The sequence below is a fragment of the Camelus dromedarius genome, chromosome 8, assembly GCF_036321535.1.
Source record: "Camelus dromedarius isolate mCamDro1 chromosome 8, mCamDro1.pat, whole genome shotgun sequence".
In the NCBI taxonomy this organism is placed as follows: Eukaryota; Metazoa; Chordata; class Mammalia; order Artiodactyla; family Camelidae; genus Camelus; species Camelus dromedarius.
In genome coordinates this window covers 75,273,044-75,288,040 of record NC_087443.1, presented here as the reverse complement: position 1 = coordinate 75,288,040, position 14,997 = coordinate 75,273,044, and the positions used below count along the sequence as shown (strand labels likewise).

Genomic DNA, 14,997 nt, shown 5'->3' with positions numbered 1-14,997 from the left:
CTTCCCTATTTCCTAGAAGGTTCTGGAGGCCATAGGGCAGGGCCCTGTGGCCTTTCTCATTTCTTCTGAGAGCCTGACCTGCCTGTCTGCTTAACTTGAAGGGATCCAGCGCTTAGGTGAGCCTCTGGAAACAGTGACCAAATCCACATTTGCTTTGAAGTAAGTTCTTTATTAAGCATGTGCTACAATAAGGAAAGGCTGAGATTCCACTATAGGTCTAAGAATCTGGCTCATTAAAGCTCAGGAAAGAAATTCTATCCAGAGAAAGGTCTGCTGCCACTAGTGAGGGGCTCACAGCTGCAGGCAGGGTTTGAGGTTCCGGCACCTGCTGGCCTGACATTTTATCCCACCACCACGTCTGTTTCTGGGAAAACCCTCTCCCATCATTCTCACCCACACCTCCACCTGCCCCCCGCCGTGCCCCTGGGCCAGAGTAAAGAGCGCTCAGTGCTCTGGGTGCCCTGGTTTCCTCCTTCCTCACTTGGGCTGCAGAGCCCGGGGGCCTCTGTCTGCTCTGTGTTCTCCTGCTTCACATCTCAGCGCTCAGAAGCTGGACACCAGAGGCACGGGTGCTTCTCCCCAGTATGAAGGCTGCCACGGCCAGGACCACGACCACGAAGGTCCCAATGGAGATGGCGGCACTGTGGTTGCTCCACTTGGCACTGGCCTCCTCCTCCAGGTGGGCCACGGGCAGATCTGGGAAGAAGAATTGGGAATCAGGATGAGCCTGGCAGGGAAGGAGGACAAGTCAGGATGGGGGTGGTCCCAGGGCAGGGTGCTGGCAATCAGGACCATTTGTCTGGTCGGGGGAGGTGAAGGGAGAGAGGAGAACCTTTCAAACCCCAAAGGGCAGCTGATTCTCTCTCTGGGAGAGTCCACAGTGTCTTGTCAGCCAACAGGAGTGGGGAAGGGTTCTGAAGAGGAAGTCAGAGTGGGGTTTTGTATAACTCAGCTGACTCAAGGCCCCGATGGATGGGAGGGGAGCAGGTTGGGGAAATGGGTACAAGAGTCCCAGCAAGAGAGACACAGGCCTTAAGTTACTGCAGCACCAGTGGGAAGAGAGGTGAGCGGCGTCCCCATCGGCACCCCCTGCCCTCACCTGCCCCGCCTTCCTTCTCTCTGCGGCTCCAGCCCCATGGTGGGTACCATGCAGGTGACTTCTGTCTGCACTGTGTCCCCTCCCACTGGAATGGGGCAAGGATTTCGATCTACTTGGTTATATGACTCCTGGCACATAATAGGCCTTCAAAAGCTGCATGGAATGCTGAATATGTGAGGAAAGAACAGAAAAGCAGCCAGGCCAGGGGGAGGAGGGAGGGGGGAAGCTCTGAACACAGGCCTGAGGAGAGTGAGCTGTCAAAGATCCTACGGGGGTGGAGCCTGTGACTGCTGGACGGTTTGTGACAACTCCTGCTGCCCCACACCTGCCCCTGTCACCAAGGCCACCACATTTGTTGACCTGGCCTGGCCTGGACCAGAAATTGTAGGAGACTTTCTGCACACATTTGTGCATCCACACCCACAAGGCAGCACAGCAGGATCTCTGCTCCCCGTTCTAGATGAGGAAAATGAAACGGCTTTTCCAGTGTCAGTCCTGCCTGCCTCCCAAGGCCCTGCCCAGACCCTGATTTCACTGCAACGGGTCTATAGTTTGGTGTCATTATCATCATTAATAATGTTATCATGAAGGTTAATATAAATTATATTAATGTTATTTAATATCATTAATGTTAATAATGTTAATGTCAATAATAGAAACCAAAATCAGCGTACTTTGCACCCAATGACTTGTAGCAGGTGGGGGCCAAAGCAGTGTAACTGACACTATTTTATGTAACTCTCTCAAAAGTCCTCAGAGGCAAGTATTAACTTGTTTTATGGATGAAGAATGTGAGGCTGGGAGTTCAGAACGCAGAGGATAAAGGTGTCAGGTGTGTCTGTGTCCCAGGTCTGAACTCTCTCAACCAAACCCTACACATGCCTCCCCTCAGAGAGCAGAAGCCCTTGGAAGAAGACAGGAACCAGGTCAAGTTGAATTCCGTACCGCCCAGCATAGCCCAATGTGCCTGGCACACAGGAGGTGCCCAGTTCCAGGTGGAACCTATGCCCACAGACACAACCCCAGTGCCCATGGCTCACTGGCAGACGGTGGGGTGGGAGGAGGGACACCTACCCAGGATCTTCTTCTCAGCCTGTGGGGCATCCTCCAGTTGGATGGGTCCTAGGACAACGTCCACCTTCTCCTGGTAAGAGCCCACGTCCCTCTTGGACCTCACCACGCAACCTCTGTGGCAGCGGGAAGAGTAGTCATATGCCCTGCACACGACCATCTTACACTGCAGGTACACGGAGGGGAAGCGGTTCAGGAAGTGGAAGGAACTGAATTTGAAGCGGACCATGTGGGGCGATGGCGGATGGTACGACTGGTAGGTTTCGTCCTTCACACACCTGGAAGGAGAGGAGAGGAACCGTCAGCTCTGGCCAAGGCGCTGCCTGCAGGAGCGGGACATGCAGGGCGTGGATCTTCACAGCCCGACCCTGAGGCCCACGCCTGCCTGCCTGCCTGCCTTCCTCCCTTCCTGCCTTCCTTCCTTCCTGCCTTCCGTTCTTCCTTCGCAGCGCGGTTCGGACACCGCCTGCAGCCCCGCGGGGAGGTCCTGGCAGCCCTAGCACATGGGCAGCATCTCGAGGCCGCACCTCCGCCCAGGGGTCCACGTGGACCAGCAGCCCCCCTCCCTCCGCCACAGCGCATGCTCAGTACCCGTGAGCTCAATACCGCCGCTGAGTCAGGGAAGCAGCCCGGCCAGAGAGAGGGCACGAGGAAGGGACATTCCCTTCCCTTTTGTGGTCTCAGGGCCTGGCTGGCAAGTGGCCATCGCCTGCTCTCTGGTGTGTTTGGTGCTCCCGTGTCTCTGGTCCTGCAGCTGCCCGGAGCCCCGGGCGGCGGCGTTTTCCACACGGGCCTGAGTGCCGTCCAGGGCCTGCTGGTCCAGGGCCTGCTGCTCCAGTGCCAGCCACGTCCTCATTCCCTCAGGCACCTCGTCTCCCCGGTGTGCGGGGCAAAGCCACCTAAGAGTGCCCCGGGAGGTGCTGTCCTAGGGGATGGCCGAGGGCGGCCCCCAGCGGCCCCCGCGGAGGAAGCAGCTCGTGCTGACTCACGGGCGCCCCCCAGCGGTAGGGCTGCGGGGACGCGGGCAGAGAGAAGAGCAAGGAAACTGGCCCGGGGGTGGGGGCGGAAAAGTCTGCGCTGGGTGGGAGCCGTCACCAGGGCAGCCTGACTCCGCTGGGAAGTGCGACCCGGAGCCCACGCCCTCCCTTCCCTGTGCCTCTCAGAGCTCCCTCCTCCCCTGCACCCACGTCCTCTCCAAGCCCAAGTTCCTTCCCCCAGCGGTCACTTAGCAGCAAAGCTGAGAGGGGAAGGACCCAGGGACTCATTGGGACAGTCGTACACGAGGTCAGGTGAACCCGGGGCCGCCGGGCAGGAACCGCACTGACGCCGCAGCCGTCGGGGTGGCCTGTGGGGGCCGGAGCTTCGGAACCCAGACTGCACTTCACAGCCCCCGCGGAAAGTCTGAAAATAAGTCACCGGAGCCCCGGCGCAGACCAAATCTACAGAAGGTACAGGAGACGCCTGGGCGTGGCCGGGAGTGGCTCCGGGTTATTGCCATGGGCGCCCAGGCAGCTGGTCTGCAGCCAGTGCGCCTCCGCTCCAGGGGCAGCTGGGACACGTCTACCCCCATGTGCACCTCCCCCTCCTCTGAGAAGAGTGCATCACGTTATATACATACACACGCCTGAATTTGACCAAAATGAACCTTGAGATCCTGAAAAGGACCAAATCTCTCACGCATCTGCATTAATCTCATTTGACATAAATTCACATGTGACCTTGTTACTCGCTGTAGAAAGAGGATGTGGGTAAGCTTCTGCGACATCTTTGCTGCCAGTGGAGCTGCTGTGAACTGAACCAACTGCCTAAACTGAGCAAGACAAGGATCCACATCTACTCACCCACCTGACACAAATTCAAACTGTGCCTGGAAAGAGATGCTGTTTCTAGGATCTCCGGGAGGTGTGAAATTTAACCTCCCAAGGCTCATTCCCAGCAGAGCCCCTCACCCTGTCAGCACCACTTCTATGGGAAGAAATTGTTACTGAGGTGCCAAGGTCGACGTGTAAGCCGAGAGACGGTGCGCACGCCGATGGCAGACATGACAGGGCAGGGATGAGCGCTGCATGTGCCAGTGTCCTGGGACCCCTGTATGAGCTCAGAAGAGGCAAATCCCACTTCCCCAGAGTCCTGTCACCCAGGGAAGGAGGACTATGGTGGAGCAGCCCATCCTGGGCACCCCTGGCCCCAGCATGGGCACCACCGCCTCACCTCTGCGTCTCTTGAGCTTGGTTGGAACCATGGACTCTGACAACATCCATTCTCAGAAGATGGAGGTCAGGAGACCACCTGCTGCCTTCAGGCAACATTCGTGCCAGGCCTGCTCTTTGCCTGGGGCCCCATCTGCTCCTTCTCATTTAATCCTCCTACAGGCTGTGACATGGGCTTCACTAGGCTCATTTGATGGCTGAAGAAAGTGGCTCAGAGAGGTGCAACCCTCTGCCCAGAGTGACACAGCTAGTATGTAGCAGAGCTGGCATCTCAACCTCAATCTGCTTCAGAATCAATGTTTTTCCCACGACATGCATGTCTTTCTAATAGTGAGTCTTGCCTTAATATTCAGTTACCTGGTCCAGTTTCACTTTATAGCTAAACTGCTTGGTGACCACTGATAAGTCGCTGAATTCTTCAGACACCCAGAGATGATAACCTGACTAAGCTTGAGCGACTAGGAGCAAATCTGCATTTCTTGAGGTCTGGGCTAGTGCTGTTTGATTTATCAGATAAAGGTTGAAGCCTATCCCATGAAGACATGTCCTTACCCGCTCCGGATTAGATCATAAGTCAAAGATGTAAAGTCACCGGGATGTGGTGACGCCACACAGGTGTCCACAAATAAGGCCAAGGAGGTGTTGGAATGGAGGATTTCAGCCTGAATGTACAAATTCTGGTTCAAGTCCACATAGTATGGGCTGCTGGTCACAGGATAAGAGAATGAAGAGGAAGTATAAAAGGACACGTTCAAGTCAAAATTCCCATACTGCACGTTCTTGACCTCGATGGTGTCATTAGCAATGTACACTGTGTTCACCCAGGTGTTCTGCAGCATCTTGCAGCTGACACGGATGTGGAGGTCCTTCTTCCTCTTGATGACGCCACTTGAAACAGCCGCTCTGAGGAAGTTGGAATAGGTGATGGTGTCGTTGTCCACCTGGGAGAGGCAGGCAGGAGAGCAGTCAGGCAAATGTCCCGACTAAGGGCATCTCATTGCTGGTTTTGCGCAGAATGAGAGGGAAGTGATGGAACAAGATTTCATAACCCTCCTGGAACCACAAGAGATGGTGCATGACTATCGCCATGGTTACCGTTACCCGGGACAGATACGCTTAACCAGCAAGACTCCCTCCTTCACACATCCCCTTTCCTCTACCACGTGATGGGGACCACAGTGTGAGCCAGGCATTGGCGCCTCTGGGAGCTGCTGCTCAGGGAAAGATGGGCGAGTCTGGATGAGCCCTACCCCTGCTGTACACCTAAGTTGAGCCTGGACTCCACGGCTCAGGGCCCTTCTGGCTGGTTCTGTTTCATTTGCACTGCTGCTGGGGGAAATCAGGGGAGGCGGTCACGTGGGAGAGGCTGGTGGGATCAGTTCTCACTGCGCTGTTTGGATGGGTCAGTAGCTACTGCAGCCTGGTGTCCGGAGCTGCCGGAGCCAGAAGCGACAGAGACCCAGTTACAGCTGGGGTGGGTCTCCGGCCTCTGGGTAGGAGCCTCCCCAGAGGCTCATATGGACCAACGGGTGAGCCATGGCAACGCTGGAGCACTTCCTGTCACACTTTGCTTTTTCACTCCCCAAACCTCAGGACCATTTCCTATTGTGCCTTTCACCAAGGACAGCTAACTCCTAAGAATGTTGGTCTCTCATGCCGTTTGACAGATCTGCTTGTAAGAGCGACCTTTCCAGAGACAAGAGCCTTGCACCTGGTGGTCTGTGAGCATCTCAAGGAAAGGGTATGTGTAAGCGTCTCTCTTTTCCCAGGGCTTGGTGTACTGTTTACAGTAGCATCAGTGGCATCAATTCATGTCCAGAGAATGGAGGAAGGTCCAGGGGACAAGAGCCCAGCAAAAGTCCTCCAAGGAATGAAGGCTGGAGACAGAAGCAGCCAGCCCAAATGGCCAAGAGGACACAGGCAAACAGGTGCCCCTGGAAACCCCATGGTCATGACCATCTGGCCTCAGGTGAGCCAAGCACAAGAGAGGCATCACCAGGTGGAGACTGGGGGACTCTTCCCTTCCCAACAGCAAGTTATGAGTTCCCACCAGCCGTGGATGTCTTTGCAAGAATGAACACAGAAATAATACCCTAGTGGCCTAAACGGAAGTCCTAAAATGTAAGCCTTACTTAAAAAAAAAAAAAAAGTCTGTCTTTTAGTCACATTTAGCGCTGCACACTGTCAGGAGCAAAAGTTCATTCCTGGTCGTTTGGGAGAAAGACAGATTCCCTTCTGAAGCCAGCACCTATATGAGCTAAATAAAACTAGTCTGTAGAACAAAATGTGTTGGAAAGGCTTTCATTTCATGCCTGAAGTTGCAAAACTCAGCTCTGTGTCTGTCCTGTCCAGAAAACATGTGAAAAGAGAAACGTTTAACAAGTAACTTAAGGTGATTTTGCCACCCCAAGACCCTTGCCCCCTCTCTCTGACCACGAGTTTCCCTTCGCTCCCTGCAGAGGGAGGCTCTGGCCTGAAGGGGGCGCCAGAGCCCACACTTTGGACTCAGGTCTAGTGAGACTGAGGATGACTTCCATCCCTTTACGGGAAATACACTATGTTTTCTCCCTCTATAGTTTCTTTTCTTTTTTTTTAATTGAAGTATACTCAGTTTACAATGTTGTGTTAATATCTGGTGTACAGCATAGTAATTCAGTTGTACAAACATATACACATATTCCTTTTCATATTCTTTTTCATTATAGGCTATTACAAGATATTGAATATAGTTCCCTGTGCTGTACAGCAGGACCTTGTTGTTTATCTATTTTATATATAGTAGTTGGTATCTGCAAATCTCAGACTCCCAATTTATTCCTCCACTCCCCCTTCCTCCCTGGTAGCCATAGTTTGTTTTCTATGTCTACGAGTCTGTTTCTGTTTTGTAAATAAGTTCATTTACATTTTCTTAAGGAAAAGATTGGGAGCTTTATATTTGAGTGCCAGTGGTTATAGAAATAAACCATATAAACATTATTGCCATGTTACTCTTTCAAAAACAAACAAGGTACCTTCAATTTAACTCTGCACATTAACATGAAGGTTTTCTTAGAATCCACTTTTGTCTGTGGTTTCTGTGGTCAAGCTGGACTCTGAAAACAATGAACGTGGAGGGCAGGTTTACTTCTTGATCATAAGAAGCAGCTCTGGTTTTAAATTAAGATTCATGATTAGATACCTGCTCAGTTTGAAAGCACTCAGGATGGAATGGGAGGTCTAGCAGACACGCTGCTATCCCATAGAGACTCGGACTCTTCCACCTGGCATCCCTCATTAATTCGGCCGCATGAACAACATTTGTCAGGCACCCGCTAAATGGGCACCTGGAGGAGATGCAGAAAACGCCAGGTACAGGGCATGCTGCCCTGCCTTTGATCCCGGCTCTACAGCTCAGGATCATGTGGCCTTGGGAGAGTGGCTTATTCTCTGTAAACCTCCATTTCCTCATGATTAAATGCGAGTAAAAGTTGTCCCAAGAATTTTGAAACTCACGTGGAACTCCTAGTTCAGTGCCTGGCATATGTATAAGCCATTAATAATCTGATCATAAAGGCTTACCCCACACCAGGGCCACTGGGAGTTGCAAGGATGAAGGAAACACTGGCTTCCCGGAGGCACAGTTTGGTACGGATACAGGTATTTAAATAACAGAAGAATAAGGATGTAGCATGTGCTGCCCTCAACCAGGAATATGTATATATGTAATAACTGAATTACTATGCTGTACACCAGAAATTAACACAGCATTGTATACTTCAATTAAAAAAAAAGTTAGAAGACCAGGGCTGGCCCGTGGCTTTGGCAGCTCCTGACAGAGATGGAGCAACAGGGATGGGACGGGCAGGTGTCACGTCTAGAACCAGCAGGGATGGTCACCTTTGTGGCCTGACTCCTACCAACTAAACTCATGACCAACCAGAATCCAACACGACTGATTCACAGGGTAAAATATGAAAGCCAGATCGACCAGAACGTTTGCATGGCCTGACTCTTCTGTACCCTTCTCTGCCTGTGAGTCTCCCTGACCCACTCAGTTCCTCTGGGAAGGCGATCTCGTGTCTGCGGGGACTGTCGAGAGGGAGCTGGGTAACCCCAGTGGCGACTGCAGACCCACAGGCCAACATGGTTAGCTAATGAGTGCCCCTCCGCCTCCCGCTGTTTCTCCTGACCCTGCCAGCTAAGGAACAGCCTCCTCAGGGCGCCAAGCCTGGACCGCAGCAAACGCCCAGTGTGTCTTTGGTGAATGACAAGCCCTCTGAACGTGTGTGTCACACACCTTGCACAGACGCGAGCATTCCAGGGGGCACATATGCTGCAGTCCTCAACCTGACAGAAGTGTCTGCCCCGCGTCTGCTCCCTGACGGACAAAATCTTGAAGTGATTACTGAGGTGGCAGCCAAAATTCAGAACTTAGGATGGAGAATTGAAAATCTATGTACGTAAAATTAAATGCAACCCCTGTCAGGGTACCGCTCAGTGAGCTCTGAGAGTAACCCACCTCAGCAAGATGCCCAGCGCCGCCACCGGCCCCCACAGTGCCACCGCGCCCCTCGCAGGCCGCCCCTCCCCTCAGACGCTGGTTCTGCATTTCTCAATGTTGTAGAAATGGGTCGCATGTGGGGAATCGGGGGTGTCTGGCTGCTTTCACTCAGTGTAACATCTTGGAGATTCTCAGAGTCTAACGTCAGTCCTACTGCTTCCTGGCTGAGCAGCCTCAGGCAACCTCCTTGCCCCCTGGAGGCCCAGTCTCCCTATTTTTAAAGTGGGGTGATGATGAGAGGAGGCTGCACCGTCTTGGTGGGGCTTTGGGTGGTAGGACACGGGCTAACCTCAGGGTTTGCCACTTGTAGGGTGACAGGATCAAGGGTTTGCCTGGGACATGGGACTCCGCCGTGCTAAAAGCTGTGAGGTCCCAGGCCAACCAAGACAGTTGATCCCCTAGACAGTGACAACTCAACACACGGCAGCTGCAGATGCCAATTTCCTGTGAAGCTAATGACGCTTGAGCTTCAGGGTCCCCGTGGACATGGGTTCCTCCAAGGCTTAGCAATGCACTGGAATAGCTGTGTGTTTTTGTAAGATTTCTAAAAGTAAGATGTGTTTGCATTCTTTCCTTGAATGAGGTATCCACCTCTCTCACCCACCCACCCCAACCTGTGTAAGTGCCAGAACCATCCAAACCTGGAGTTGCCCCGGGAGCTGCTGTGGCCCTTGCCGACCTGATCACAGCCTGCCAGGCACCCTCTCTGCTAAAGGATGCTGGAAAAAGCCCCTGCTGAACTTCCTGCCTCCTCCTTTCTTCTACTTGGATGTGGCTACAAGGACATCGTGGCACCAAGAAACAAATTTATATCTTCATCCCAAATACATGCTAGTTATACCATAAGCATGCCTTCTGGGTCCCCAGAATTCAAAAAGCACAGCACACATCACTGTAAGAAAGCTCGCTCAGCAGGAGCTGGAGGGGAAGCCCCAGGCTCACCTGCTCGACGGTGCCGCAGCCGGAGTAGGGAATCGTGAAGGTCACCTGGCTGCTTGTTATCTGGGGCTGACACTGGCGGTTCCTGTTCCAGTTGGGAATGACAAGGTCCCAGGCAGAGTAGCCCAGGGACTGGAGGTAGCCCCTGCTCACGCTGGCTCGCATGTGATTCGGCAGGCAGAGCAGCTCTGGGGACCGAGGGTGGAGAGTGCAGTCAGTCAGCGCCCTCTGAGCCCATATAAAGGTGCAAAGACCAAGATGGTGGGCAAATGGTCCCCTCAGGACCCGGTTCCCTGCCACCCCACGTGCCCTGTGACCAAGTCAGTCTCCCTCTCACGACAGCCCTGGGAGGACACAAGGACTTAGGATTCCTCTGATGGAGAAATGGAGGCAGGATGTGAAATGAGTGAAATGTTTTGCCAAGTTACCATTTATCCATAAAGTGAAGTAGCACTGGGGGTGGGTTTTGGGGATGTTGTGAAATCAACATCCTTAGCTATGGACCTAAACATCGGTCCTTTAGCCATGGGGTGGGTCAGAGCTTAAAATCCTGCCTGCAAAAGAGAGCCAGCATAGCCCGGTCCCCGGCCGGTCTGTAAATCAATCCATTTAACGGTTCAGACTGTGTCCCTTGGCCTCTGCCAGATGTGGTTGAGTGACCGGCTCCATCCATCTCAGTGTAGCAGCCAGATGTGCTGGGTCTCAGGAAATGGTTGCAGTGTCCCTCATTCTGGGAAGGTCACAAGGCCTCAAGCCATGTGGCCCTCAGCACTGACATCTCAGTAGGTGCTGAAAGCATCGTCTTGCCCCTTCTTCCTAGTCTCTGCTGACCACAGAAAGGCCAATAGACCACCATCGGCCATTTCTGAGCAGCCACAGTGCCAAGACCCCCCGCTCTTGGCCCCTTTCTGTGCTGGATGGAGCCTTGGTGACCTGACAAGGTGTCTCTGGCTTCTTATTTCACAGCCACGGGGGGCTGAGCAGCGGAAGGCTCTCAGAGGAGCCCCACCCCTGACCATCAGGGACTTACTTGTGTTCTGAGGGGAAGGACTGGAATAGTATTCAGCCCAGAACCCTCTCCTCGTGATGCTGCCATCGCTGACGAAGCGGATGGACATGAAGTTGGAAGAGGAGGTGAAGGAGCCCCTTGCACCGTCACAGACCCGGGCGAGGAGCGGGGAGCTGTGGTAGGGGCCGTCAAACACTTCAATGTAATCATAGTTACAGCCGCCTTCAAGCCTGCAGGGACGGAACACACAGGTTTGGCTTCACTTTTAACCAGGATTTGATGCAGGGGATCAGATCCCCGTGAGAGCGGTCACAACTTTCTAAGCCAGAAACCCCGACAAAGTTAATCATTGAAAATAAGAGATTTCTTTTTTTCAATTGATCTACAGTTGATGTATAATATATGTTACAGGTGTGCAATATAGTGAGTCACAATTTTTAAACGTTATACTTCACTTATAGCTTTTACAAAATAGTTGCTGTATTCCCCATGTTGTACCATATGTCCTTATAGCATTTTTTATGCATAATAGTTGTGTACCTCTTAATTCCCTGCCACTAAATTGCCCCTTCCCCCGCCCTCTCCCCACTGGTAACCACTAGTTTATCAGATGTTCTTAAATTGAATGGAAATTCATCTTCCCATGGCCTCCAGGCACGGGTCTCAGCCCTGCATTTTGGGGTCACACACATGAGGTCTGTGGCCCCTCCCCTGACAGCCCATTGCATCATGTGAGAAAGGATCATATCCTGCCTTAGACTTTTTCTTTGATCAAAAAGACCCCAGTTGGCCATAGAATAAAATAAACATCCATGAATTCTTACTGATAGAAACAAATAATTGAACAAATAAATATTGGGCAAGTCAAATAACCTCTGAAGATCGTTTCTTATTTACAAAGGTGAAATCTCCCTATCCACGTACACTGAAGAGAGCTGTTGCGAGGCTCAGATGATACAACGTATGGATATAAATGATACAACACATGGCGGTGGTCACTGTTGTAAGATGCTGGCTAAAGAACCAGTCATGGTCAGCCTTCCTCCATAGGATCTCACCAGCCACAAGTGCAGTCCCCCAAATCCAAAATGAACTGTAAAACTGACACATTGGAATTGACTGTACTTCAATTTAAAAAAATTAATTGTAATCATGACGAGATTAAAATAATACTGTATCTTTTGCAAAACCTCAAATGAATTTCCAGCGCAGAGACTCCCAAGGCCACTGCAACCAGAAATCAAGAGTGAGAACTGTTTTGCTCAGTGATGGCTGTTCGAGAGCAAATGGTGGTCCCCTTTCCCTGGACGTTAGAAAACAGTGGTTCCCCAGTGAGGTCACCCCCTCCTTGAACCAATCATGTATCGATGTGGTACTGATGATGTCTCCTCTGCTTAAAACAGTGGTTCCCACTCTTCGCTGGATGAGGAGCAGATTAACCTAACCTCTCCAGCAGTGATTTCCCCACCTCTGCCTGACCCCTGGAATTCACCCCCAAAAAAGGGGGGAGTGGAGACAAATGGGTTCAGAAAAACTGGTGTGATTGTTACTAGGATTCTTTGTGTTATTATTACTCCTAACAACAATCCCTTCCATGGGATGACATTTTCCAGGTATTTTCATATACTTTCTATCGTGACCTTCCCAGTAACCAGTGAGGGGAGGACAGCAGCTATTTGATTCTCCTCTTTTAAGGCTCAGGAAGTTAAGTGATTTCTTGTGATCACATAGCAAGTTAGTGACAGAGCTGCAACTTTAAACCCAGGCCCTTGTCCTGGCCCCATCTCCATGACTGCCCCTGTGCTCAGTCAAAAATTGAACCCCCGAAAAGTCAATGGGACACATATGTCTTCTGAAGTGCTAGGTCCCCCTCCCCCCACACACTTACTGGACATCTGTGAAGACCACAGTTATACGGTAATTGTTTTCAACTTCAATGTCCCACACACACTTGGCGTTGTTCGGATAGTTCTCAGGGTAGAACTGGCTGTGGAGGTTCCCTGAGGACTGGGACAGGAAGCCCCCACAGGAATAATTTGCTGTTGGGAGAAAATGGAATTGCTGATGACCCGCAGTACACATTGCACAGTCACCTGGGGGAAATGTTTCCACGGTTCCCGAGACAGAAACCCGCCAGGAGGTGCCTAGACCCAGATGACCCACTGAGGGTCAGCCGGGTGCCCCTCGCGGGAGGCTACACTTAGGGAAGCCATCTCCACATCATTCTTGTCATCCCTCCCTGTGTCACTGTCATTGAGGAAAAGGCAAAGGGGACTTTTCAGGGAGCTCAGAACTTACCGGCTGGCCGAGTGCTGTTGTGAAAGAAATCTGTTGACAGAGAGAAAAGATAGCGATTGTTGAGTGCTTGCTGGCTCTGTGCCAGAAATGTGCCAACCCTGGGTTCACAGTGAGATCCTGGATACAGGCCTGACCCTCAGGGAGCACCCAGCCTAGAGGAGGGGATGGAAAAGAGCGAATCCCAGTGCAGCGGGATGGGGCTGTGGTGGAGTAAAGCCCAGGAAGTGGTAGGAGCCTGGAGCTTTGGTTCCTGACCCAGATGAGCAGGGAAAGGTGCTCAGGTAATCAGGGAGGTGAGGCAAAAAGGTGAAAAGGGGTGTTCCTGGCAGAGGGAACGTGTGCCGAGGTATGAGAGTACCTGGCACATTTGGGGAACCTCGGTGTGGATGGAGCAGGCAGGAGAGGGAAGAGGGTTAGTCATGGAGAGCCCTAGAGGTGGCCCTGAGCAGTGAGGATCTGTGCCCAGGAAGCCCTGAGGAATCAGTCTCAAGGCTGGAAATGACACTGGCTTTTTGTAAAGACAATTCTAGCTGCAGAGGGAAGGGGAGGGAAGGGGAAGCCAGGTGGTGAGGAGGTGAGGGTGGGGATGGAGAGGAAGGAACTCAGGGCTTCGGCAGCAGCTCAGGGGCAGCCAATCGGGAGCTTTTGCTGGTTACACACGAGCTCAGCAATGAAGCAGGCTGCTTCCAGCTGGCACTGACCAGGGTGTAGTGTCCAAGGGGAAGGGCAGGACCAAAACCAGGGCGGGGGTGGGGGACCAAAACCGGGGATGGAGGGAGGGGCAGGACCAAAACCAGGGGTGGGACGGGCGGGACCAAAACGGGGCAGGGGGTCTGGCCTCTCCTGGGGACCGACCAGAGATTGGAATCTTAGACTGACCAGGCTACTAACAGGGAAACCTAAGGAGAGGCCCAGCTCTCCTCGGCCTGGGACATCAGCTGCAGGGGACGCCGCGAGCCAGGAAAGGCGGGAGAGGCAAACACTTTGGAGAGTGAGCGACATGACCTGCAGCCCAGGGACCAGCAGCAGGAAGGGGCAGCCAGGCAGTGAGATGGAAACCACAGGTACTTACCGGGAGTTGTTGTTGAGTAGGTTCCTAAAAAGGGATAGAAAGAAAGTGGTTACTAAAGTGTGGCTGGAAATCAGCGAGTGCACCCCTGGTCCCCTGAGTTACTGCTGTGGAGGCCTGTGATGTCAGGAGGGGACCTACATGGGTTTCCACAGTGGCTCCCTCAGCCGCATCATTACGCGGGGTCATCAGCGGCACAGCCAAGGTCATAACGCCGTCATTTATTCATCACTTCCTACTTGTCCAGAGCTGTTCTAAGGGTTCACATGCAATTGCATTCAATTCTCTAATCACCGTTGGAAGCAGGTTCTATCCTGACCATCTCTTAATAAACGAGGAAACTGAGGCTTAGCAAGATGAATTCGTTGCTAAAGGTCACAAAGCAAACGAGAGAGTGAAACACACTGGGCACCAGCTGTGTGTTCAGCATAATGACCCCCGCCTCACCAGAGAGCAAGTGGGCCCTGCATGGTCTCCTGGAGTGGACAGGCCAAGGGGACAGGCTGGAAAGCTCCTGCGTGTCCCCACCCCCTGAACTGAACTGCAGACACCATTAGCTACCAGCCTCCAGCTTTCACTTGTAGCGGGTCAGAGGTGGGCCTTCCATGAGCGACATCATGCAATACTTGAGCAAAAGACTCCAGCATCTTTGGAGTGGGCACAATTATGGGAGAACCAGCCTTGGTTCCGGCACTGCCAGAGCGTAGATTCCCTGAGCACTCAACATCATCCAAAGTGATGGGGCCAGAGCCAGAGCCAAAA

At 52.5% G+C, this 14,997-nt stretch overlaps 1 protein-coding gene across 1 annotated transcript in view; it reads right to left on the bottom strand.

Annotated features, from left to right (window-relative positions):
• Positions 1-202: 202 nt before the first annotated feature.
• Positions 203-14,997, bottom strand: part of DMBT1 (deleted in malignant brain tumors 1) — a 49,183-nt gene continuing 34,388 nt past the window's right edge. The window contains 8 exon segments of the mRNA XM_064488598.1: positions 203-696; positions 2,174-2,448; positions 4,933-5,321; positions 9,863-10,047; positions 10,890-11,098; positions 12,757-12,907; positions 14,862-14,945; positions 14,948-14,996. Coding sequence (XP_064344668.1) covers positions 530-696; positions 2,174-2,448; positions 4,933-5,321; positions 9,863-10,047; positions 10,890-11,098; positions 12,757-12,907; positions 14,862-14,945; positions 14,948-14,996 — 1,509 coding nt within the window. The 3' untranslated portion in view covers positions 203-529.